Below are 26,871 nucleotides of genomic sequence, written 5' to 3' on the forward strand. Positions count from 1 at the left end.
CTACCCCATAATTCACCCCACAATATTATTTTAAACTCACGCCTCCCTCTACCCCAATGGCATAAGGACTCTTTTCCTCCAAAAATCAGCACATGGCACACACATACAATTTGGTAGAAAATTTGAAAGTTCAAGGAGGAAAAATCAAGCTCAGGCTTCGCGTCATCGTTCTTCAATCGTCAACAGTTTTTCGTTCGTTAAATACGCAAAGGCATGCCATATTTCTTTTTATCAAACATCTATCACACCATAATATTTATTTGATCATGATTTGAAAGAAAACATGACACACAATTTTAATTTTGTAACTATGTGCATATAGGTTTCAAACTTGTGTTATTTGATTCCAAAATCATGTTTTATTGTTGTTGAAGGGACTGCCATGAATTAGGATGTTAAGAAGCATGTTTTAAACAAGTTTAGGGGTCTTAGAAAACAGGGAAAACGCTGCAAACAAAAAAAAGAAATATGTTGGAACCGTGGGCAAGGAATTTAAGTAGGAGCCGTGAGTTTTTTTAAGAGTTCATGTGCATGTGTAGTTCAAGGGACTCGATTGTTTGTATGGGGCTTGAGGGCTCGGTTTAGGGCTGGGTTGGATCCTAGGGTGGCTAGGATTCGAGTTCTAGGCTTGGGGAAGGAGTCCACCCGAAGTGGGACTCCTCTCATATTAACGTGTAGAATCTGTTCGAGAGAGAAGAGGGGCTTGCGGCTCGGTATGGGGGCGAGCTAGGTGGTTCATCAGGGTCCATGGGTCATGGGCAGGGGTCAGGCTAGGGGCTGGTACGGCTGGCTTGCTACTGGCTCGACCAAAATAAGGAAACCGTGAGGTTTACATCATAGAGCCACGCACATGCTGTTTCCTTCTTCAGCTGGCTTGTGCGCTGGTCCAGGGGCCTGGGCTGGTCTAGCTGAGGGCTGGGCGTGGTCCAGAGGTGGTCAGGGTTAGCTGGGCTCGGGGGTTGCTCGACTGGAGGTGACCTAGGATGACTAGGAGTCTTCTAGCGTGAGTTCTAGGAGAAGGAAGAATTGGGTCAAGTTCAGTAGACTTTTGAATGGGTTAGGTTCATGTTTTTGGGCTGGGCTTGGTCAGTAGGGTCCCTAGATGGATTGGCTAGGTTTTGGCTCAAGGTGGCTCGGGCGTGGCTCGAGTAAATTGGGAGATGGCTCCGTGGGTTCGTTAGGGTGTCAAAAACAAAAATTGAAAGGCTAAAATTTAATCCATGGGTCTACCGGTGTGGCTCATGACTTGGAAGGGTAGATAAATACTAAAAATGTTATGTTTAAAATTTGGGATCAAAATTACGAGTTTTGGATTTAATCGAGATTTAATCACCCCACGAAATGCTAATTAACGAATTAATTGAAAAGCCTAGTTTTAAACTTTATAAAAATATGGAAAATTATACTTAAGCTTGAATAATTATTAAAAGGCTAAGTTTTTAATTTGGGAATTTTATATTAAGGTTTGGTTTAATTCGGGATTAAAACACGTTAATATGTCTTATTTAAAGATTAATTTAAAAGGCATAGATTTAAACAAAATAAAAATATGAGAAAATTCATGTAAGCTTAAATAGTTATTTGGGACATGTTAGAGTCAATGAAATTAAGAAAAAGTCAAAAACGGGAAATTTTACTTCTAGGAGTAAAACGGTCATTTAACACCTAAAAATTAGTAAACGTCATGGCAGTATCCTGAATGCTGTTTTATATGCCAATATGATTATTTTAAATGTTTACGAATTTTTATGACATTGATTTTAAATTTTTACGATTTATTATGTCAAAATGTTATTTTAAAAGGTTATGATTTAATATGTCCACTAGTAGAAAAATCGGATTTTATTTCGGCAGGCTTTACTTCGGCAATAATAAATTACGAAGTAATACATTACCAATAACTTCAGTAATAACACAAGCGAAGTAAAATAATATATTTTACTTCGGATGTTTAAAAACACGGGCTTCACTATATTTTTTTATTATATTTTATTTCGGCATATCAATGTTGACGAAGTAAAAAAATAAGAAAAATAAGTTCATGCTGAAGTAATAAGATGAACGGCGCCGATTAACAAAGAAAGCTAAACTATACTGAACATTTAGCGACGGTTTGTAGTTAAAAACCCGATCAGCGACGGTTTTACAAAAAGCCGTCGCTAATAGCGACGCTTTTTTCGCGCATATGCGCACACACTTCAGCGCATATGCGCGAGTGCCTCTGTTCTCGCATCGTAGAGCGCGCATATGCGCGAGGTCCTCTGCGCGCATCGGTGTCGCGCATATGCGCAACAGACACTGCCCTCACACATCAATTTTCGCATGTAATCACATTTCCAGTCACGGTTTGTTTTAAACCGTCGCCGATTTAGTCAGCGACGGTGTTATAAAAAACCGTCGCTATTAGCGATGGATTTTTAGAAACCGTCGCTGAATAATATCGATTATATCATATTTCCTTCACAGACGAGCTCATTATATCCATCCACATTTTCTTTCAAAATTAACCCTAACACCACGCCATTCCACTCACCGCCGTGGGCTTCGAACCACCAACACCACCGCCGTTCCACTCACCGAGAGGGAAGCAAAACACCACCACCACCGTTCAAAGCACTGAGTTAGTCCGGCACCAGTTTCCCGAGGTATGGTATTGATTGGAACAATAATTGGTTAATTTCTTGTTGTCGTACCTCTGTTGAGTTATTTATTGAAAATGGCCACCACCAACCTTATCAGAAGTTAGAAATACATGGTGTTAAGACTTTATAAGTCAAGTGTATTCTATGCGGCTAACGTGTTGACAGAATTAATGCAAGCGATTGGTAGGTCTTTCAATACTGTAATTGATATATTGTTGTGTTCAAAGACTCAGTAGTCTATTGTCTTGTATTATCAAGAGCTACTAGTTGAGAAGTCCCTTTCTGTATGACTCAATAGTTTCTGATGAGGTTGGTGGTTGAGATACACACCATTTCTTTGGAGGTGCGTGTTGTTTTCTAAGGCCTTGATTGGCCGTCTCTGGGTTCTTAATGTTCGGCATTGTCTAAAATATTTGTTGTCTCCTTCTTGTTAGGCATTGTCTAATTTTCGGTTTTTCTAACTTATATGCACTGTGTGTTGAGGAATGGACATGACGGTGTTTATTAGTCATTGTCTCATGTCTTTTTGTTCTTGAAAGGGGAAAAAATGTCACCTGGCTGTAAAAGAACGCGAAAACGTGGTGGCTTATGGCACAATAATATCAGAAGGAGGTCCAAATGTTATGATTCACCATGTTCCACTTGGGGAAGAGAACTTCAAGGTATCTATTGATGTTGTCTTAGATGAAAAAGCACAGCTTCCGATCCCAATTAAGTTTGGACCAACAATCATCAATGATGCTGTTGGAGTCATTGCTGGTTGGCCTAAAGAGTTGGTTATTTTTCCAACGACAAAGGTACTTTCGGTTTTCATTTGACTTTGTGTTTGCAATTGTCAGATATGTTGCTCAAACAATGTTTTATTTTAAAATACTTGTATGAATAATATTTTAAATTGTAGAGGAAGGGGAAACCTCAATCATTTGTGCTTGCGGATGTTCCTGGTCAGCGCGAAAATTTCAAAGAAATTGAGAAAACATTACCCATGTCGTGCAATTATATCTACTCTCGTGTTGTTCGATTGCTGAATGAATCGGATACCATATGCATTGAGTTTGAGGACGCTATGTTTGGACGTCCTAAAAGCATACGGTTGCTAAGAGAAGATATCGTACGCTTTATGGAGATGAGGGAGATAGGTGCCAGACAAATTTTAGTTTACATGGGGTATATATAATGTCTAACTTACAATATTTGTGCATTTATATAATATTTTTTGTGGTACTTGTTCATATTTTGAAAATTTTCTAAACGATATATTTGTGCATGTATATCATGCAGTCACCTCTACAAAGATTTGAAGAAAAAAGACAAGGCTGATTATTTTTCGTTTGTGGATCCCGGTAATATACCTACATGCCCGATTGGCACAGATGGCCGTGACTTATCACAACATATTGCTGATCAGTTGGACGCAGTGTGTAGAGATAGCATCTGCCTCATCCCATACAACACTGGGTAAGAATTTAGTTATTTATAGATTTTTACTTCATGGTAGTCAATGCTGTAATTTCATTTTTTCAGGTACGATTGGATCTTGACAATCGTCAACGAAGATAAGAATATGATATATTTATTGGATTCAACGTCTAACAGTAACCGAGATGATACATGGAAAACTATTGTGACAAAGTAAGTAATAGCTTATGTTGATTTTCAATACATTAACTTATAAATATGCAAAAAAATAACTTCTTACTTTTTAAAATGTAGTGGGGTGAAGATGTACAATGCCTCTAAGGGTATTTCTAAAGGGCCAGGTTTTAAAATATTGACGGTATGTATCGTACTTATTTATGAATACATGAATTGGTAGTGGTTATTAATTAGATTGTGATTATTGCATTAACTTTTCAATTCCATTACAGGGTAATCTGAAACAAAGTGGTTCGGTTGAGTGTGGATATTGTGTGATAAGGTACATGAAAGAGATAGTCGATTGCGATGATCCACAGTTGGAGAACATGGTGAGTTTCTTCTTGGGATAAATTTGTTGATTGATTGAGATGAATTGTTGTCATTAAGATATATTTTATTGTTGAGATAATGTGTTGTTGTTGAGATAATTTGTTGCCATGGGGATATATTTTATTGTTGAGATAATTGCTTGAGATGAATTGTTGTCATTGTGATATATTTTATATTATTGATAAAAAAAGGAAATTTTGTTCCTGATTTTCATATCTTCTGTGTTGTAATCTTAAGCTTTTGTGTTTATTCTGTTTATTGCTGATATATGTTTTGGTTAAAATACTTTCTTTTCATTTGTTTTATTTGGTGGGTTGTTGGTTTTATCAAGAAATTTGAAGCCTAGAAATCATATACGGGAGTATGATTCTGGACTGTAAGTGTTGTCTTTTTTTCAAGATTCTTGTATCATTTCCAAGTGGCACAAATTCAATCTGTTCTTACTTTTAAGTTGATTTCGCTTCTTGAAACAAGAAGTTGGGTGGCTTCAGATTTTGTTGGAGTTTAAGGTGATCTGGTTTTGTCTTTTCCTGTTTTTTTGGTCTATATCTGTCCTTATTGGTTCCCTCATATCGGATTGAACTCGAGACTCTTGTTGTCTGCGTTTATTGGTACATGCATCATGTTAATCATATCAAAATTGTCTCATATATTAATTCTTTTACGTTAATCCTCAAATTAATATGGTTTTACTTTTTTGTGACAGCTTGTTCTTCGAAAAAAAATATGTTGTACATGGGAAATTCTTATAATTGTTTTTAAGCATGGGTTAATTATATTTGTGTTCCAATATTAAGTTTTAATTTTCCTAGCTAGCTTGGCGGCTCATCCAGCCTTACGTTTTTTATGTTTTAATCATCCAGCCTTACATTTTTTATGTTTCAAATTTCAGTTTGCAGGATGCATCAAGAACCAATATTACACCCAATGTCAATATGACGAGGTTAGAAGTGAATGGAGTGAATTTGTTTACTCCTATGTAGGTGCTTAGATGGATGGTGTATGTTGGGACAAATATTTTGTTTGTCATTGTGGATTTTTGGACATACTTTTGGTTTTGTGGATACATTTTTTGGGTTACTTGTGGATTGATGAATATGTAATTGTGGATTCGTGGATATTAATAATTTTTAGATGGATAATTTATGAGTTTAATTATATTAGTGTATTAAGTCATATATTGCGAAGTCTTTTTTTAACAATTACTTCATCAAAATAAAAAAAAAATGAAGTGTAATAGGTAAATTACTTCGTTGTTATTTGCAAATTGTGAAGTTACATAATATTAAATACATCGTCAATAAGAAATCAGACGAAGTGATAGAATTAATTTACTTCAACATTGTTCTGTTAAAGCGAAGTTGTTTTGCGCAATTACTTCATCAAAATACAAATTACTGAAGTCTTTCGAACCACTTACTTCGTCACTAAATGTAAATTGTGAAGTAACATAATATAAAATACTTCAACAAATAGGATAAATATTGAAGTTATAGATTATATTTACTTCCACAAATAGGATAAATTGTGAAGTTGTTTGTGTCTATTACCTCATCAAAATACATAACTACGAGGTCTTTCAGATGAATTAATTCGTCGATTATTGTAAATAATGAAGTAAAATATTATAAAATACTTCGCTAAATAATAATTAAGACGAAGTTATATATAATATATTACTTCATTATTTACAATAATCGATGAAGTAAACACATTTCTTACTTCGGCACCGGTCCAATTCTGGACCGGTTTTCCTTCGAAAACCAGCCAAAGACTTCAGTATTTTCAATTATACAACTTCGATTATTATGCGAAGTAAAAGGTACATCTATTACTTCACGTCCATATACTTCAGCAATTAACTACCTTATTACTTCATTGAATACGCGAACTAAAAAGCGATTTTTCTACTAGTGGTCAAAATGTATTTTAAACATTGTGAGGTTAAAATGTCATTTTAAATGTTTATAGATTTTATATGTTAAAAGGTTTCTTTTAAAATGTTTATGGATTTTTATGAGGAAACGATAACGTTAAAAGAAATGTTGCATGCTTGTTTTAAAAGGAAAATGATATTAAATGAGTGTTTTTATAAAGTGATGTGAATATAAAGCCTTAAAGAAAGTGAAGTAATTATGACTAATTCGATAATGATGGAAGTATCGTGAGGGCGACGGTCCCAATGGGAGCCCGACGATCGTATTTCCATTATTATGAATATGAGGATATGAGGTTTGAGGTAAGAATGGGAATATCATGAGGGGAGAAGGCCCCAGAGAGAGCCCATTTATGGGAAAAGGCCCCAGAGGGAGCCCCGACGATCGTATTTCTATTCGAAAGAGGATAAGCCAGGGCTCAGTTGACCGGTGAGAGTGTTGCTGGTGTCCCCCGCCGCCCAGTACTGTGGTTACATGTAGATGGATCCATCGACTTTTTGAGGTTTGAGGAAAGTCACAATTAACAATCTGAATTCAACAAAGGAAAATGAAAATGAAAAATGTTTATGATCATGATATAAGGATTTATGTTATGAAATGAGGAAAAAGGAAAAGTTGAGGTTTACGTTATGCATGTCATGAAAATGTTTATGAAAATGTTCATGTTTAAAGTTTATGCATCTTTATGAAAACGATATTTTAAGTACAAGTACTTTTCACTGTTGCATGTGAACTGTATTACGTATTATTTGTTATCAAGATTATGGTTTGTTGAGTCTTTAGACTCACTAGGTGTGATTGATGCAAGTGATTATGATAATAATGGAGGTCTTGATTGTTAACTTTGTTGGACTGAAGGTGCACATAACCCGAGGACCGACGCTAGTTTTCCGCAGTAGTTATGATTAATGATTTCAAGTGATGGTAAAGATATTTTATGTTAAATTCACTACAACAATAAATGCTTATGTCATCATATTCAATATTTAATGATATTTAAGTTTTAGTGACACCTCCAACAAATGTCGTCTATTCCAATGTCGTCTTAAACTTCCTGACATTTTTTAATGTCATTATAAGATGTTAATGATAACTTCATACGTGTTACTAATTATTCATATAATGAAAATTTTAAATGTCAGGAAAACTCATGTTTTAAAGAAATTTATACATGCCTTGTTATTATAGCAATAATGACAAATTTATATGTCAGTTAACATAATTTAGAATGACAACTAAAAGTGTCGTGTATATTATTTATAGTGACAATAAAAAATGTCACTAATGATATGTTATAAAGTTAATTTAAAATGTCTCATTATGTAATCTGTAATGACACTTACAAATGTCTTCTATACTAGTATATAAGGATATTGAAAATTGTCATTAATAGTTGTTTATAATGACTTTTTGAAATGTCTCCATATGAGTTTTAAAATGACATTTTTTACGTACATGATTTAATGTTCTATTGTGACATAAAAAATGTCATATTTTATGAAATAACATCGATTTTCAATATTTTCATGATATAATATTCAAGGATATAACAAATTAACATAAATACAAATAACAAATTTTAAAATAGAAATTAAATTGCTAATAAATAATTGTCATTAATTTTGTAGTCATTAAATTTTAATCATTAATGTATAAAACTGACAAATTTGTTATCTCGAAAAACATCTATATCCCAACAAATGTACCAAATGTATTTAGTTTAAGAACTAACAAACAATTAAGTCTTGTAAAGCAAAACATAAGCAAACTTGTGACGCATTTTCATTATTCAACCATCTCATCTTAATCAAAATCCAATATTCTTATCACCTACAATAAAAGTTCATATATTTGTATGAATGAAATAAAATTAAAAAAGCACAAAATAAAGATATTAAAATTTAATTCAAACTAGTGAATATCATACCAAATGTTAAACTGAAAAATTATTTTTTATCCAAATGCACCTAGTAGAAATCTTCCTCATTAACTGTCAACTGCAAATATAATTGATATTGGTTTAAAAAGATACTAACATGACGAACATAACAATAAATACTAGTTAATTGAAAAGTAGAATATCATACCAACTGACAAGGCCATGCTATCATTCCTCCAAGTGTATCCCCAACCTTTTGTAAAAGATCATATGGCCTAATCAAACTCTCTTCCCGTTCTAGGACAACTAGAACTTGTATTTCACACCAATTTGATCCCAACGTCTGTCTTCCTACTTCGATAATTGGATCCATGCTACGAACCACTCCTTTTGCCACAATTTTCGTCGAATCAAATAGACTTTTTATTGAGACAGAACATCCAATCTACGTGAAAGTACAAAAGAGAAGGTTTTGATAAAAACAATTATAAAGTACAATAATCAACAACCATTATGCTAGTGAGTATGTCCAGCTAGCCAGAAAACAAAAAAGCATAAAGAAACATCATTCAAATTAGTTAATTCATGACAGCAAATATACATGTAATATATATTCTCAACCAAAATATACTATCTAAATCAATAAATGGCTAACTTGAGATAATTATAAGCTCACACAAAACATAGTTTACAAAAAAGCAAACTCCAACTCATTATACCACATCAAATAATAAATAATATCAATATAAACAAAAGAAAAACCATTTAGGCATCTAACGCATATTCTTAAACCAAAAAGCCAATGTTGAATCAATAAAGTACTAACTCAATATAATAATAAAGTATTAAAACTAGAAAAAAGACTTTACCTTTAGAGATAATGGACTACTAGAGGATTATGTGTGTTGTATATTGTTGTAATTTGAACAATGGTTTTGGTTTGGTTGATTGCAAATCTTTGATTCCAACATTGCAATGTGTTGGCCTTGTTTTCTAATTTGCTCATCCATTTTTTCTAACTTTTTCTTTTGCTCCATCACTATTCGATTGCTTGTACTACGGCTTGAAACTTCTCCCCATAAATCAGATGGGTTAACACCATCACCAAGCATACGCACTCGGCCTGGTCTATCTGGTCCAATGATTTGAGCAAATACGTCATTTTGACCAATTTGATCATCATCATCTTCAGGAAGTTGATTTTCTAGTTCTTTCATTGCAGCCTTCACCAAAAAATCAAAATCCATAATTTATTCATAATGATTATGAAAACAAATATCTTTGAAAGTAATCTAGCTGAAGTTTATAAAACAACTTACCAATTTTTCTACCACAATGTTGCCTGAGGGACTTCCATTAGCATGAGTGAAACAGGCATGAAATAATTCAACTCTTGATGGAGGTCGCCCTTTTTCTTTTTTCTAATATGTAATTGGTTAAAAGTTTGCAGATTCAAATGCATGTAGAATTATAAGATTAATAAGATAAATTATCAATTTTTGTTGCACTTGAGCGAAAGATCTTCTTCCAGTTGTCTGATTCATTATCTTTTGGTTCCGAGCAATCTTATTTTTTTCACTTCTCTCCTGATACATTAAATTCAACTTGGTACACAAGACAAATGTCTACATTAACATTTTTCTAAACATATTTCATATTGTATACCTTCGATTTTTCTGAGTTCCACTGAGCAACTAGTTTCACATATTGTTCTACAAAAGCTTTTTTTATCTATTTGTTCAAGAAGAACTTGCATTGGCAACTCAGGATCATAATACTTCTTTTTTAGCTCTGACTTCCAGTTTCTCCATTTTGTTGCTATTGAACGTAGCGTCCAACTTTCTGTTCCAGGAGGAAAGTCGTACTTTTTCTACAAAGGCATTTAGACAATTTACCATCATAGTAAAAAATTATTTAATAATAAAATTATTCAATAACATTTCAATTACCTTTATAACATCTAGCATTTTTTTCTTACTATCAAGGGCATTTTATGCCAATCTTCCATGTCAATCGGACAAAATTTACCATTTCTTGCCAAAGTACCCAAAAAATCAATAAATTTATTTCTTCTTGATCCAATAGGACGTCCCATATCATCACATCGAATCTTAATACGTGGCAGCGTGCTAGGTCTACCCCAAATTTCTTTCATAAATGTAGGGCCTCTAGTTTTCTTCTCAGCGTCAAGAGATTCACTTTCGCTATCTACATCTAGATGCAAAAAGGAGAAATAAATGATTGAATAAATAAAGTGAAATGAGTTATTACATTTTTCGTATAGGTTACCTTGATAAGATTCTTCGTCCATAAAATCATTTTCAACATGTGGGTTATTGTTGAATGTGATCCTAGAAGTCAAACTTGTATGTTTTTTATATGGATAAATAAAGGATGAAGTAAGTATTATAACAAGTGATATCTAAATGTAATCATCGGAACTAAAAAACTTTAATTTTATGTCTTTCTATATCTTAAATTTTAGGATGTTACCTTGTAATTCAATGTCATTTTGATTTGAAGCTTCATCTGTGAGACCCCGAGGATAAAATAGTATTGATGACATTTTTGTAAATAAGTTGAAAAATATTCAATTTATTTTGATGGCATTTTGGTAAATAAGTTGAAAAATAATGAATTAATTTTAAGAATAAAATATGACATATTTTGGTCATATGAAGTCCAAATGATTTGAGATTTGGATATAACGTAGAAAACTCAAAGATGTAGAAGTTTTATGTTTTGAGTTTTGGAAAATTTGATCGTTTGACTGGTCCAAATGGATATACCGATATTAAAATATTAAATAGTTTATAATATAATATAATATTAAAAAAAATAAAAAATAAAATAATAATAAAAAAAGATAAGATTGAACTTACGTGAATGAAAGAATTCATTCACAGTAAGCTTCATCAGAAACGTGAGAAGGGAGAAAAGAGGGTTTTCGATTTTCTTTTCGATCGTGCGACTTATCGGTTTATCCAATCGACGAACCGACTTCAAATTTAGGATCGTTGACACGAGGTCTTCGATTTGAGGTATAAATTTCATAGTTTTAGTGATGTTTGAAATTCGTCGATTTTTGGAATAAATCCGATAAATTGTGAAATCATATAGAAATTGAAGATTGTTGAGTAGTGTATGATTTTAACGGAGTAGAGAAGATGATAATGATGTTATTTTGAATTATTCTCAATTTATTATAATTAGGGAATTTTAATCGTATGGTTGAGATTGAATAATTATTTGTCAGTTATCATTAATTCAGATAAATATATGCGGTAGAATAACCGACAAGAAACTAAGTTTCGAAGTCGGAATTGAATTATATTATGATTTGGAGTCGATATAAATTTTTGAAGTTTCAAATGATATTTGAAACTCATATTAATGATTTTGGAGTATGTTATTGATTGGAATGAGTATGTTATAGATGTAGATAAAGTGTAATATCAATATCTTCAGGCTACATCAACTGAAAACGAAGAATTGAGGTATGTTGCGACCGGGTAACATACGACAGGTATTTGTATTATATGATATATGTCGGATTGATTTGATTGATTGGAATGAGAATACATGTCTATATGCCTTATTTGTTGATTGATGTGGCATACATGACATTGAGATTGAGATATCTGGAGGGAGTCACAGTTTGGGCTGAGGTTTTATGTTTTGTCCCAGTATATACATATGTATCTATATACCGGGGCATGTCACGAGGAATTGAGGTGTTTGTATATGATTGGTTTTGATTATGTGTGGGCGAGTTTTATGATATGAGATAAGATACTATTTTTAGTATTCAAATAAAAAGATTTGGGCTCATTGTAAAGAAAATTTTAAACTCGTTTTCCGCTGTAATTAATTAACCCTAATCAGATTGCATTGTAATAACAATTAGGAGCTAAGGGCCCCACACAGTATGGTATCAGAGCATAACTGGGAATGCTCGATTGAGTCTTGTGTACACTTGAATAGGCACAAATGAATTGTGCGTATGTGTTTGATTTATTTGTATTACTTGCTTCTACTTGATTTGGTTTGAGTAAGTATCTGATGAGATTGATGATATGAGATGGTGGTATTATGAAATTGATATTGATTTGTGATATTCATCCTTTGATTTGTAGATGGATCCCACAAATGAAACTGCGAGTAGCAGTACTGAGAGAATAGTTGGACAATTTGAAGGATTGTCCATGGATTTAGTGATGGCTCGATTCCAGGATCTGAAACCACCGAGGTTCTTTGGCACTGAGAGTGCTGAAAGAGCTAAAGGATATCGAGCACTTGTTTAATATTGTGGAGTATTCCAAGGCTCGGAGACTGAAACTTGCTCTCTATCAGCTGAAAGACCGAGCTAAATCTTGTTGGGAAGCCGCTGAGATTGGATTGAAAGAGGCCGGGATTGAAGTCACATGGGATGTCTTCAAGGCCCAGTTTTTGGATCAGTATTCCCCTCCATCTTATTATACTGCTCAGGAGAATGAATTTAATAATCTGCAGCAGGGAACGATGTCTGTTGCGGAGTATGCTTCAAAATTTTCTACTCTGTTGAAGTATGCACCTCACGTAGCTGGGAATGCGAGGGCAAAATATAACAGGTTTGTAAATGGATTGCATCCTGCTATATATACTTATGTTGTTTCTGGATTGCCTACCAGCTACACAGAGGCAGTTGAACGAGCCAAGGCAGTTGAGGCTGGACTTAGGCGAGGAGGTCCACAGTATACTCCTCTACCTCCAATGTCAGATCAGCAGCCTACTTTGCGGCCGAGAGGTAAGAAGTTCAAGAAGACTGGTACTGTTTCTTCGTCTTCTTCGAGTTCGAGTGGATCACAGCGAGGGAGTCCTGTGATTGCTCCCTACTGTAGTCATTGTGGAGGTAAACATACTATCGAGCAGTGTCGAGGTATGTTTGGTACTTTTTATCAGTGTGGGAAGGAAGGCCATTTCTCTCGAGTATGTCCGAACAGGGGTACAACTTCTGCTCAACCCCAACCAGGATTTAGAGGTGGCCCTAGTACTATGATGAGACCTGCTGTTCCTGTTCCATCTTTTCAGCAGTCGAGTGTCCCACGATATCGAGGACCGGGTGGTCAGAGTGCCCAAGTTCCTCCTCAAGTAAGAGTGTATGCCATGACCAAGGATCAGGCGAGAGAAGCTCCTGGTGGCGTGATTGCAGGTATTTGCACGTTTTACGATTATCCTGCACATGTTTTATTTGATACAGGAGCATCTCATTCATTCATATCTCATGCATTTGTTGCATCTCACGATATTGAGTGTACCCCGTTGTATAATACTTTGTCGATAGCCACGCCAGCAGGGAAGATTATTTTGTCTGAGAAAGTTGTGCATAATTGTGTATTGATATATGAGGATAATGTGATATTTCTGAATTTGATTGTCCTCCCAATGCACGACTTTGATTGTATTGTTGGCATGGATATCTTGATGACAAATCGAGCCACTGTTGATTGTTGTCATGGAGTGGTCCGATTTCGACCGATTGATGGAACTAAGTGGAATTTTTATGGCAAGGGTTCCCAAGCCAAAATTCCATTGGTATCCTCTTTGGAAATGTCTCGACTTTTGACTAGCGGAGATGAGAGTTATCTTATCTACGCTATTGATATCTCTAAGAAGGAGCCTTCCTTATTTGAGATTCCTGTTGCGAAAAAATTCCCAGATGTATTTCCCGATGAGATTACTGATTTTCCTCCTCATCGAGAAGTTGAGTTTAGTATTGATCTTGTACCGGGAACTGCGCCTATTTCGAAAGCTCCTTATCGCATGGCACCATTGGAATTGAAAGAATTGAAAGAACAATTACAGGATCTTCTCGAAAAGGGATATATTCGACCGAGTGTATCACCTTGGGGAGCTCCAGTTTTATTTGTTCGAAAGAAAGATGGTACTATGCGAATGTGTATCGACTATAGGCAATTGAATCGGGCTACTGTGAAAAATAAGTATCCACTTCCTCGTATTGATGACTTATTTGATCAGCTTTAGGGTACTTCTGTATACTCGAAGATTGATCTTCGATCTGGGTATCATCAAGTACGAGTTCGAGACGAAGATGTGCCTAAGACTGCTTTTCGTACGAGGTATGGCCACTATGAATTTTTTATTATGCCTTTCGGTCTCACGAATGCTCCTGCTATATTTATGGATTTAATGAATCGTGTCTTCCGAGATTATCTTGACTGATTCGTTATTGTGTTTATTGATGATATTCTTGTATATTCGAAATCGAAAAAGGAGCATGCTGAACATCTGAGACTGGTACTTCAAATTCTTCGTACTAGTCATTCGTATGCTAAATTGTCCAAATGCGAGTTCTGGATGGACAAAGTGGTATTTTTGGGCCACGTCATTTTGAGACATGGCATATCTGTTGATCCTGCTAAGGTCGAAGCTGTATTGAATTGGCCGAGACCTACGAATGTTCCTGAGATCCGTAGCTTCATGGGTTTAGCTGGATATTATCGTCGTTTTATTGAAGGATTTTCGAAGATAGCTAAACCTATTACTCAACTGACAAAGAAGAATCAGCGATTCATTTGGTCAGATGAATGTGAAGCTAGTTTTCTTGAATTGAAGACGAGATTGACCACAGCACCTGTGCTTACTATTCCCTCAGGTACCGGAGGATTTGTGGTGTGTACAGATGCGTCTGGTAAAGGTTTGGGCTGTGTTCTGATGCAACATGGCAAAGTGGTTGCTTATGTGTCTCGTCAATTGAAATCTCATGAAACACGTTATCCTGTTCATGATCTTGAATTGTCCGCCATTGTGTTTGCACTGAAGATTTGGCGCCATTATTTGTACGGAGAAAAGTTTGTTATTTATTCGGACCATAAAAGTCTGAAATACCTCTTTTCTCAATCTGATTTGAATATGAGGCAACGCAGGTGGATGGATCTCCTGAAGGATTTTGATTGTGAGATTCAATATCACCCTGGATCGGTGAATGTTACTGTGGATGCCCTTAGTCGGAAAGTTTATGATTCTGTTTTAGCCTCTGTTTGTGTCGCCAAAGTACACGAGGATATATGTACTTCTAGATGGACTTTTCACTCTAATTGGAATTCTGTCACTGTCTCAGCATTGCAAATTGAGCCGAACTTGATATCGAAAATACGAAAGGCCCAATGAAGCGATGCTCAGATCCAAAAGTCGAAAGAACTTGTATCTGCTGGACATCAGTCTGGATTCCAGATTGATTCTGATGGTTCTTTACGACTTAATGGTCGGATGGTAGTTCATGATGATTCTGATTTGAAATCCGCCCTTCTTCGTGAAGCACATTGTAGCAAATACAGTATCCACACTGGAGGTCGGAAGATGTATTTGACATTGAGACCTCAATTCTGGTGGAAACGTATGAAGAAAGACATTGCTGAGTTTATTTCTAAATGCTTGGTCTGTCAGCAAGTGAAAGCCGAGAGAATGAAACCGGGAGGATTGCTCCATAGTCTTGAAATCCCGAAATGGAATTGGGAACATATTGCTATGGATTTTGTGACTCATTTATCTTGTTCGCCCAAGGGCTGTGATGCTATTTGGGTTATTATTGATCGGCTTTCGAAATCTGCACATTTCATTCCGTATGAACGGACTTATCCTTATAAAAGAATGGCCCGTTTATACATCGAGAATATTGTGAGAGTGCACGGTGTTCCAGTCTCGATTGTATCCGATCGTGATCCCAGGTTTGCTTTAAATTCTGGGGTAATTTTCAAGAATCGATGGGTACGCGTTTGGCTATGATTACTGCGTATCATCCTCAAACCGATGGCCAAACCGAGCGTACGATTCAAACATTAGAAGATATGTTACGTTCGATTGTGATGAATTTCAGAATGGGATGGCAATATGCCTTACCATTAGTGGAATTTTCTTACAATAATAGCTTTCAAACGAGTATTGGTATTGCACCGTTTGAAGCTCTATATGGAAGACGATGTAGATCACCGTTATTCTGGGATGAAATTGGTGAGAGACAATTGACTGGACCTGAAATGATACAGGAAATGAATGATAAGGTTCAGTTAATTCGGCAGCGGATGAAAGCTGCTCAGGATCGTCAAACGAGTTATGCGAATAAACGAAGACGACCCTTGGAATTCCAGAAAGGTGACAGAGTATTTTTGAAAATATCTCCCTTTAGAGGCACTGTTCGATTTGGCATGCGAGGGAAATTATCTCCTCGTTATGTTGGTCCATACGAGATTTTGGATCGAGTTGGTGATCTTGCGTATCGATTGGCATTGCCACCAGCTTTATCTGCCATTCATGATGTATTTCATGTTTCTATGTTGAGGAAATATGAACCGGATCCATCACATGTGCTTGCACCTGACGAGGTTGAACTTGATCCTTCTCTTTCCTATGTTGAACAACCTGTTCGCATTATGGATCAAAAGGAAAAGATATTACGTAATAAATCGATTCCACTAGTTCGAGTGCAATGGACACGACATGGTGTGAAGGAGTCAATGTGGGAATTGGAAAGCAAGATGCGAGAATCATATCCGCACTTGTTTGATTCTATTCCATCTGTTCCATTGTATTCGATGTATTCTGATCCTTTTATTGATTTTAGTTTTGATATGTACTATAACTGGTGACATATTATATGTTTGCTAATGTTATGTATATAGAGATATTTGAGATTTCGAGGACGAAATCTTTAAAGTTGGGGAGAAATGTGTGACCCCGAGAATAAAATAGTATTGATGACATTTTTGTAAATAAGTTGAAAAATATTCAATTTATTTTGATGGCATTTTGGTAAATAAGTTGAAAAATAATGAATTAATTTTAAGAATAAAATATGACATATCTTGGTCATATGAAGTCCAAATGATTTGAGATTTGGATATAACGTAGAAAACTCAAAGATGTAGAAGTTTCATGTTTTGAGTTTTGGAAAATTTTACCGATATTAAAATATTAAATAGTTTATATTATATTATATTAATATAATATAATATAATATTAAAAAAAAAAATAATAATAATAAAAAAAGATAAGATTGAACTCACGTGAATGAAAGAATTCATTCACGGTAAGCTTCATCAGAAACGTGAGAAGAGAGAAAAGAGGGTTTTCGATCGTGCGACTTATCGGTTTATCCAATCGACGAATCGACTTCAGATCTAGGATCGTTGACACGAGGTCTTCGATTTGAGGCATAAATTTCATAGTTTTGGTGATGTTTGAAATTCGTCGATTTTTGGAATAAATCCGATAAATTGTGAAATCATACAGAAATTGAAGATTGTTGAGTAGTGTATGATTTTAACGGAGTAGAGAAGATTATAGTGATGTTATTTTGAATTATTCTCAATTTATTATAATTAGAAAATTTTAATCGTATGGTTGAGATTGAATAATTATTTGTCAGTTATCATTAATTCAGATAAATATATGCGGTAGAATAACCGACAAGAAACTAAGTTTCGAAGTCGGAATTGAATTATATTATGATTTGGATTTGATATAAATTTTTGAAGTTTCAAATGATATTTGAAACTCATATTAATGATTTTGGAGTATGTTATTGATTGAAATAAGTATGTTATTGATGTAGATAAAGTGTAATATCAATATCTTCAGGCTACATCAACTGGAAACGAAGAATTGAGGTATGTTGCGACCGGGTAACATACGACAGGTATCTGTATTATATGATATATGTCGGATTGATTTGATTGATTGAAATGAGAATACATGTCTATATGCCTTATTTGTTGATTGATGTGGCATACATGACATTGAGATTGAGATATCGATGTATAAAATAAATGTTTTATTAACACACATCGTTTGATGCATACATCGATACATGGCATGCACGTTGAGCTATGATCCTTGGATACCCTGATATGATTTGATTGGATTCTGGGGTTTGTGAACACAATTGCTATGTTGGTATTATATGACCCGTAACGCATAGACAATTGTGGTCCCGATGATTGGATATGAGATTTGGGATTTGATGGCGCTTTGTCGACGCTATCATACGAGTATCCCTTATTGAGGCCGGTGTGTCAGCTCGAGCATTGATTTGATAGCGATTCGTTTGATTCTGACATGGGCTCAGTGGATGGGCATTTGACCTGATACCTCCAAGACATACATGCATTGCATACCATATATTATTGTTTAGATACTTGTGGTATATATGATGGTTGTTCCATACGGAACTTTGCTCACCCCCAAGGGGGGCTGTTGTTGTCTTTGTGTGTGGACAATAGCAGGTACTCCAGGATATCAGGAGGCCGGAGAGGGTACTTCTGGAGGGAGTCACAGTTTGGGCTGAGGTTTTATGTTTTTGTTCCCAGTATATATATATGTATCTATATACCGGGGCATGTCCCCAGGAATTGAGGTGTTGTATATGATTGGTTTTTATTATGTGTGGGCGAGTTTTATTATATGAGATAAAATACTATTTTTAGTATTCAAATAAAAAGATTTGGGCTCATTGTAAAGAAAATTTTAAACTCGTTTTCCGCAGTAATTAATTAACTCTAATCAGATTGCATTGTAATAACGATTAGAAGCTAAGGGCCCCACATCATCTATTTGGTTTCTTGATGCACCTTGTATGCTTTGACAATCTGCACAAGCATTATTTCAACAAAATATATTCAAATTGAGTTTATAATTATAAAAAAAATTTCTTACCTTTTCCACTAGTTACCACATTCTCAAGTTCTCTTGTATGATAGACTTCAATAAAATATAGAACATGTAAAACAAAAAGGTCAAATAAGAGTTATACACAATACACGACATATTTGTTATGTATAAATAAGATGCTACCTCTTTCTTTTGAATTTCGAGTTGCGTGATTGTCAATCAAAATCGGTGGTTGAGTATTTGTCTCATCTTGAAGTTGAAAATGAGTTTTTCCAACATTTTTATTTTGAAGAGTCATTCCTATTAAAAGCATGTTATATAAGATAATTAAAGCATTAATAAGCATTATACCAAATTATATCAAAATTTAATCTTTTGAAATAAAAAATTCTTAAGTTTCATATATTTTTATATCTAATACCTTGTACATCATTGTGTTGCTGCTTTGAAACTTTATCCATTTGGTTACTTGGCACACCTTGTATGTATTGACATACTGCACAAGTATTAACTCCACCAAAATATAAACAAGTTAAATTTTAATTATAAGCAACAAAGTTCTAACATTTTTCGCTAGCTACCATGTTACCAAGTTCTCCTGCAAGACTGACTTGAACAAAGTATACAACATTCGTACAAATGCAAAAGGTCAAATAAGAGTTATACACACGCAACAAACAGATTGTTTTTGTGTAAAATGCGATGATACCTCTTTTTTTTGATTTTCGAGTTACATGATTGGCAACTATAATATGTGGTTGTGTATCTTCCTCATCTCGAAGTTGAAAATGAGATTTTCCAAAAACTTTACTTTTACGAGTCATTCCTATCAAAAGAAAAGGTTAAAAATTACAAATGCTTTTATATAGAATAAATAAAACATGAAGTAAGCATTATACATATCCAAACTTAATCGTTTCAAATAAAATACTATAAGTTTCATATCTTTTTATATTTAATACCTTGTAAATCATTGTGTTTGTGCTTTGAAACTCCATCCATTTGGTTATTCAACATACCTTGTATGTTTTGAAATTCTGCACAAGTTTTGATACAACTTCAATAAATGGCTAAGTAGAGTTTTTAATTATAAATAAGAAAATGCTAACCTTTTTCGCCAGCTGTCATGCTACCGAGTTTTCTTGTAAGACCAACTTGAACAAAGTACATAAAATTCAGACAAAATCAAAAGGTCCAATAATAGTAATACAAAAGAAGCAAACAGATCCTTGATGTATAAATTTACATGCTACCTCTTTTTGAACTTCGAGCTGCGTGATTGGCAATCATAGTTCGAGATTGTGTATTTGCCTTATCTTGATGTTGAAAATGAGGTTTTCCAACAGTTTTACCCTCACTAGCCATTCCTATCAAGAGCAAAAACCACAACTTGCAGATAAAAATAAAGTTAATTATATCATTTGATATGATAGATAAAAGATCCATAGTGAAAAATGAAATTAAAATATATAATGTTATTATTATTCTAGTATCCAGCAAATCCACTCTACTAGTTTTACTTCATATCATATTAACTAAATATAAAAAATTATATATGCTAGAAAAAATCTCATCATTAACTAAATCTCATCATGCATCAACATCAATTTCAACTCCTGCAACATCATCCCGAACCCAAACGACTTCTTCATGTTCATTCTCGTCTTCAGGATTACAAATACAACTTTGAAGGTTTGTATCAACATCTGCCATAGGTTGCATTTTATACTTTGCTCGTGCATCGGTGGTGATAATTACATGCCAATTACAATCAACTGGATCTTCCACATAAAAAACTTGCAAGGCTTGGGATGCTAATATATAAGGCTCGTTGTGACGCTTCACATTTGTAAAATTGGCCAACATAAAACCATCATCATCCAATTTTAGTCGTTTGCCTTTGGAGACCCAATCACATTTAAATAAAACAACTCTTCGACCTCCCTCATAATCTAACTCAATCACATTTTGCAAAATCCCGTAATAATCAAGTTAACTTGATACTGGATTCTGATCTCTTATACTCGAATAACTTGAAGTGGTAGCCCGAACAATTACACCACAATTCTGAGTTTTTCTCTTGCGTTCCACTTCTTTTGTATGAAACCTAAATCCATTGGAAATGAATTTTTCATATCGTATCCCTATGAAATTTGGGCCTCTGGCAAGTGATTTCAAATCATTTGATACTGGATCATCTTGTGAAGGATTTGTATTTTCAATCTATCACACAAGGAAAAATTGATAAATTATGTATAAAAATCATAATATATAACCTTAATGACAATTACAACAAAAATTTACATGTGTGGCAAACCAAGAGGCAAAAGACTCACTATGCATACGTTCAATTTGGTGTGGTGGAAGACCTGAATGAGTAAGATTCAAAATCTGACGGTGTTCACTACAAATTAAGAACGATGATTTGATAAACATCGATGATTATATATTTAAACACAATGAAATATATAATCACATACTCTATATAATATTGTACGTGATGACAGTTGAATAACACGTATTGATGTGCCTTCTTCAATGTCTCATAATCAAACTTAGTTGCAATGGCCTTTTCAAGTGCATAACCAGAGGCCGTAAACACATTCAATGCGAATGTTAAGCCGATAGTTGTCTCATCATTTCTTATTGATTGATTGAATTTTGTCTCTACATAATCAGCTAAATAAAGAGAACAGAATGTCAAACATTCCTCAGCCAAATACCATTCAACAATGGATCCTTCTGGCCTACTTCTATTTCGAACATACGACTTCAATGTCCCAAGTACCTTTCTGAGGCCCGGGGCCAAAGAGGGCGGAGGGTGATCGCCGGTGCCATCAGTTGCACGGACAATGAGCGGCTCCTGGCAGGCTTCAAGGTGGAGGGAACATGAATGAACCGACCCACACGGGAATGAGAGGGATTCCGAGACTGTTCAATGTAATGGACTGTACAGTTGAAGAGGGCTTAAAAAAGATTTGATTTGTACTACTCATATCATGAAGGTGCATCTTCTTTTCGGTAGCTCATCACATAAGAACTCCAAATTTAAGTGTGCTTGACTTGGGGCAATTTTGGGATGGGTGACCTCCTGGGAAGTTTCCCAAGGTGCGTGTGAGTGAGGACATAAGCACGCTGGAAAGACACGTCTTGGTACAGTGAAGACAGTCGTCAAATCTGGGGCGTTACAGTTGGTATCAGAGCTGACCTCTCTTAGTACGGTGTGGTTCGGGGACGAACCAAGCGGAAGCTGGTGGGCATGTGAGGCCCGGGGCCGAAGAGGGCAGGGGGTGATCGCCGGTGCCATCAGTTGCACGGACAATGAGCGGCTCCTGGCAGGCTTCTAGGTGGAGGGGACATGAATGAACCGACCCAGACGGGAATGAGAGGGATTCCGAGACTGTTCAATGTAATGGACTGTACAGTTGAAGAGGGATTAAAAAAGATTTGATTTTTTCTACTCATATCACGAAGGTGCATCTTCTTTTCGGTACTCATCACATAAGAACTCCAAAGTTAAGCGTGCTTGACTTGGGAAAATTTTGGGATGGGTGACCTCCTTGGAAGTTTCTCAGGGTGCGTGTGAGTGAGGACATAAGGACGTAAGCACGCTGGAAAGACACGTCTTGATACAGTGAGGACAGTCGTCAAATCTGGGGCGTTACAACCTTATACCAAAAACATAATTTTTTATTATTTAGTGAAAATAATAATTTAAATAAAACAATATCAATAATATTTGTTTTTACCTTTCAATTGGATACATCCAACGATAGTAAACTGGTCCAGCAAGTTGTACTTCAGTAGCCAAATGTACAGTCAAATGAATCATTATGTCAAAAAATGAGGGAGGAAAAATCTTCTCCAATTGACAGAGGATCACCACAATATCTTTCCTTAGACGAACCACATCAGTAGGAGAAATTACTTTACAACATAGCTCTCCGAAATACCTACTCAATCTAATCAAAGGAGTTCGAACTGATTTAGACAAAGTTCTACGTAGTGCCACCGGCAACAACTGCTACATCAAAATATGGTTGTCATGGCTTTTTAGACCAATTAATTTTGCCGGTTTCATTTGAACACAACGTGAAATGTTAGAAGCATAGCCATCTGGAACTTTAACTTTTTTCAAAACCTTGCAAAATGTGCCCTTCTCATTTTTGCCCATTGAATAACATGCTGGAGGCAGATAAACTCTACTTGGTCCTTTCTCAATAGGATGAAGTATTGATCTTATTCCAATTTCTTGCAAATCAAGACGTGATTTAATATTATCTTTTGTTTTCCCTTCCATATTCAGCAGTGTCCCACAAATTGATTCGCACACATTCTTCTCAATATGCATAAAATCAAGATTGTGACGTACCACATTATCTTTCCAATATGGTAAATTGAAGAAAATACTCAACTTTTTCCAATTGAATGGTAGTTCTGGATTATCATCAATTGTTTTTCCAAATTTCAAATTAAAATTTTTCAACTCGTTGATCACCGTGTCTCCCGAAAGTATGGGTGATGGTCTTCCATACTCTTCTGTGCCATCAAAATGTTGAGCATCTTTGCGAAACTCATGATCACCGTTCAAAAATTTGCGATGACCGATATAACAATATTTTTTTGCCATTTTTTAACCATCGTGGATGTGTAAATTTGTGGCACACTGGGTATGCAAATTTACCTTTGGTGCCCCATCCAGATAGGGTTGCATATCCAGGAAAATCACTTATAGTCCATAATAATGCGGCATTCAATTGAAAATTCTGCTTGGTTGATGCATTGTATGTCTCCACTCCTACCTCCCACAAATCCTTCAAATCTGCAACAAGGGGCTGCAAGTAGATGTCGATGTTATTTCCAGGAGCAGATGGACCAGGTATTATCAATGATAATATAAAGTATGGTTGTTTCATACACATCCATGGTGGAAGATTATAAGGCACTAAAATGAATGGCCACGTACTATGCGCCACACTCATATTTTTGAATGGATTAAATCCATCTGAAGCTAATCCTAGCCTTATGTTTCGGGGATCCTTTGCGAATTCAGGGTGGTTATGGTCAAATGTTTGCCAATCTGGGGAATCAGCTGGGTGTCGCATGTAACCGTCTTTCGTGCGAGATTCAGAATGCCATCTCATATGGACTGCTGTTTTGCAAGACATGAACAAACGTTGTAACCTAGGCTTTATGGGAAAATACCATAAAACCTTGCGTGCAACTTTCCTCTTGTCACCAATAGGATCATTTTCAGATGTTTCCCATCTAGGCTCGTTGCATGTTTTGCATCGAACTCTTTCTTCGTCCAATCTCCGGTATAAAGTGCAATCATTAGGACAAGCATCGATCTTTTCATAACCAAGTCCTAATTGCTTTATCAATTTCTCTGCTTTATATTATGACTTTGGTAAATCTTTCATGGCATTTGGAAATGCTTCTCTCAACAAATCCAAAAGCATATTGAAGATTTTATTGGTAATTTTTCCAAGACATTTTAAGTGAAGCAATCGAATGATGAATGAAAGTTTTGAGAATTTCTTGCATCTGGAATATAACTCTTTTTGTGAATCATCAATTAGTTTATAGATATTCTCGGCCTCTCCGATTGGAATCTCTTTATCCTTTTCAAGTCCTGCTATATTGATTGTATCACAATAGTTTTGTGGGACCCCAAAAGCATCGTGAACTAATCCCTCCATATCATCTACATCATCACGAGATGGAACAGAACTAGATATTGAAGATGCACTACATGATATCTCTCCATGAGCCACCCAGTGAGTATAACCTTTGATAAATCCATCAACCGTCAAATGTTCACAAGCATCCTCTCTTGAAACACATATGCCAATTTTACATCTTGCACAAGGACATGCAATCATTCCATTTATGTTTGCATTAGAAAATGCAAAATCTAAGAAACTATCAAGTCCTTTCCTATATTCCTTGGTTTGTCTCGGCAAAAACATCCAACTTTTATCCATAACAATTCTGGTAAAAAGATCTATTTAATTATCTATCAAATTATTTTAAGAATATTTTTAATTATTTTTAAAAAAAACAATAATATTGTAGTTATTACTAAACTTTATTTAACATTAACATTCAAAATATTATCGTTATTTTAATTATTAACTCAGAAAACTCTCTCTGCAAATTAAGGAATTCATGGGATAGCTCAATGTATTTTTATTAGGTTTAATGGCAAAAGATGATGTATTTAATAATGAGCTCAGAAAACAATAACTTCACAAGTTGCCACTGAATTGTGATAAAATGAATTGAATAAATGTTTTTGTTTTGCAAATCATCAATATATCTCGTGCGTACCTAGAATGCAACCGTTTTTGGTTTTTTTTAGGCCAAAAGGGTTGATTTGATTGAGATGTGTTTTTTTGTTCTCCTGGGCTACTCTTTTCAAAACCAACCAAGAATAAAGTTATTTAAGTACAACTTTATTTTAACCAACACACCAGTATTCTCATATGCTATTTTCAACAAAGCTTCTCTAAGTGTCCACGACTAAGTATACATGTACTCCAAAAGTAAAAACCATGTGGGAATCTGGGTAGAGAAGCTTCTTCATAAAAATTATATATATTTTATTTTTTTCCTAAATGACATGTATTATTATTATTATTTTATTTTTAATTGAACAATTAACAAGTAGTAGTCAATTAAATCGGCCCTGTGTCCGAGAGAATTTTGTATGCTAAATTTGTAATATTGAGAATAACATCGTTTCAAATAAGCAAGAACTAAACTCATTTTTAACTATATAATCACATGAAGGGATGCAAATGGAACCATTTGTGTCAACAGAAAGAACCAGAGAGTACCTCAATCTAAGCTTTTTATTCCCTTGATAATCACTACAAACAGGGAGGGCTTACTCTCGACTACAACAAACATCCATCCAGTAGATTAAATATTTTCAAAATTCCCACCTCACAATCAGATTTACAAAAACAAGAAAATCTTAAAAAATTTGTACCATGAACCGAAAAGATAAATTAAAATAATACCAACAATTTCTCAACTTTCTCATAATGAATAAGAACAACATAACGTGGTTAATAAAAACAAAAAAACAAAACGAGCAAAATCGAAAAACAATATAAACCTAATAATATGTATGAATCCACAAAAATTCTCGATTGAGAAAAGAAATCATACTTGCGTGAAGCGAGAAGCCACTGAGCTATTGAGTGAACCGAGAAGATCGATGGAGTGAAGTGGAGACGATCGATCGGCTGATTCAGAAATAAAAGCGTGGAGGTGGAGATCAAAAAATAGAAAAGAGAGTGTATTGCGTACAGTGAAAACAGATTAGGGCGCGCTGTTGTGGAAGAATTTGGGAAATTGGCGCAATAAAATTTTGGCCACAAGGGAGGGGGCGTATCTTTTATGGGGGCAGAAGTGAGGTTTGGCCCAGCAGAACAGTTTCCTTAATTATATAATATTTTTTTCATATGGGATATGCATTGAAGATTGAAGGTTATTGTTAATGTTATTTTATATCATAAATTAAAGAGTTGGTCTACTATTTAAATTATATGAATTATTTAACCGATTTAAATTCCTATAAATTTATATCATAAGGTAAAATATTAATTTACTTGATTATATGTAGCTGCATTAGGATATTAAATAATATAATTTTTATTCATCATAAAAAACATAATTATATATTTTATTTACATTTATAACGAGTTTCTATCGATCGCACAACATAATGACTTTGGAATTGAAGCCGCGTGAAGAGAGTTGAAAAATC

General features: G+C 34.8%; 2 protein-coding genes and 1 long non-coding RNA gene across 4 annotated transcripts; 2 read left to right on the forward strand and 1 right to left on the reverse strand.

Moving 5' to 3' along the window:
* Positions 1-3,166: 3,166 nt before the first annotated feature.
* LOC142531051 (uncharacterized) lies at positions 3,167-4,162 on the forward strand. Its single transcript, XM_075637055.1, has 3 exons — positions 3,167-3,439; positions 3,544-3,809; positions 3,924-4,162. The coding sequence occupies exons 1-3, from the start codon at positions 3,266-3,268 to the stop codon at positions 4,102-4,104; spliced, it is 621 nt and encodes a 206-aa protein (XP_075493170.1). The 5' UTR covers positions 3,167-3,265; the 3' UTR covers positions 4,105-4,162.
* A 3-nt stretch (positions 4,163-4,165) lies between these two features.
* LOC142531052 (uncharacterized) lies at positions 4,166-4,608 on the forward strand. Its single transcript, XR_012816203.1, has 3 exons — positions 4,166-4,274; positions 4,356-4,419; positions 4,511-4,608. It is a non-coding gene; the product is annotated as an uncharacterized LOC142531052 (long non-coding RNA).
* Positions 4,609-18,708: 14,100 nt separating this feature from the next.
* LOC142531050 (uncharacterized) lies at positions 18,709-26,497 on the reverse strand. 2 transcript variants are annotated; one of them, XM_075637053.1, is made up of 10 exons: positions 21,572-26,497; positions 21,428-21,495; positions 20,345-21,314; positions 20,201-20,245; positions 20,054-20,128; positions 19,801-19,917; positions 19,513-19,587; positions 19,275-19,391; positions 19,137-19,181; positions 18,709-19,069 (listed from the first exon to the last, which is right to left on the reverse strand). In XM_075637053.1, the coding sequence occupies exons 3-10, from the start codon at positions 20,535-20,537 to the stop codon at positions 18,984-18,986; spliced, it is 753 nt and encodes a 250-aa protein (XP_075493168.1). In that variant the 5' UTR covers positions 20,538-21,314; positions 21,428-21,495; positions 21,572-26,497; the 3' UTR covers positions 18,709-18,983. The 2 variants fall into 2 exon arrangements, with proteins under 2 accessions (XP_075493168.1, XP_075493169.1); XM_075637054.1 differs by lacking the exon at positions 21,428-21,495 and having other exon boundaries at positions 20,345-20,458; positions 26,271-26,497.
* Positions 26,498-26,871: the final 374 nt, after the last annotated feature.

The sequence above is a fragment of the Primulina tabacum genome, chromosome 17, assembly GCF_025594145.1.
Source record: "Primulina tabacum isolate GXHZ01 chromosome 17, ASM2559414v2, whole genome shotgun sequence".
In the NCBI taxonomy this organism is placed as follows: Eukaryota; Viridiplantae; Streptophyta; class Magnoliopsida; order Lamiales; family Gesneriaceae; genus Primulina; species Primulina tabacum.

What these genes read in the sequence shown, in the direction of transcription:
- LOC142531050 (XM_075637053.1), bottom strand. Translation starts at nt 20,537, where the DNA reads ATGGATCTTTTATCTATCATATCAAATGATATAATTAACTTTATTTTT. An exon ending in TCGAAAATCAAAAAAAAGAG is followed by an intron (nt 19,588 to 19,800) that starts GTATCATCGCAT and finishes ATACTTGTGCAG; the next exon opens with TATGTCAATACATACAAGGT. An exon ending in TCGAAATTCAAAAGAAAGAG is followed by an intron (nt 19,182 to 19,274) that starts GTAGCATCTTAT and finishes ATTTTATTGAAG; the next exon opens with TCTATCATACAAGAGAACTT.
- LOC142531051 (XM_075637055.1), top strand. Translation starts at nt 3,266, where the DNA reads ATGATTCACCATGTTCCACTTGGGGAAGAGAACTTCAAGGTATCTATT. An exon ending in TTATTTTTCCAACGACAAAG is followed by an intron (nt 3,440 to 3,543) that starts GTACTTTCGGTT and finishes TTTAAATTGTAG; the next exon opens with AGGAAGGGGAAACCTCAATC. An exon ending in CAAATTTTAGTTTACATGGG is followed by an intron (nt 3,810 to 3,923) that starts GTATATATAATG and finishes TATATCATGCAG; the next exon opens with TCACCTCTACAAAGATTTGA.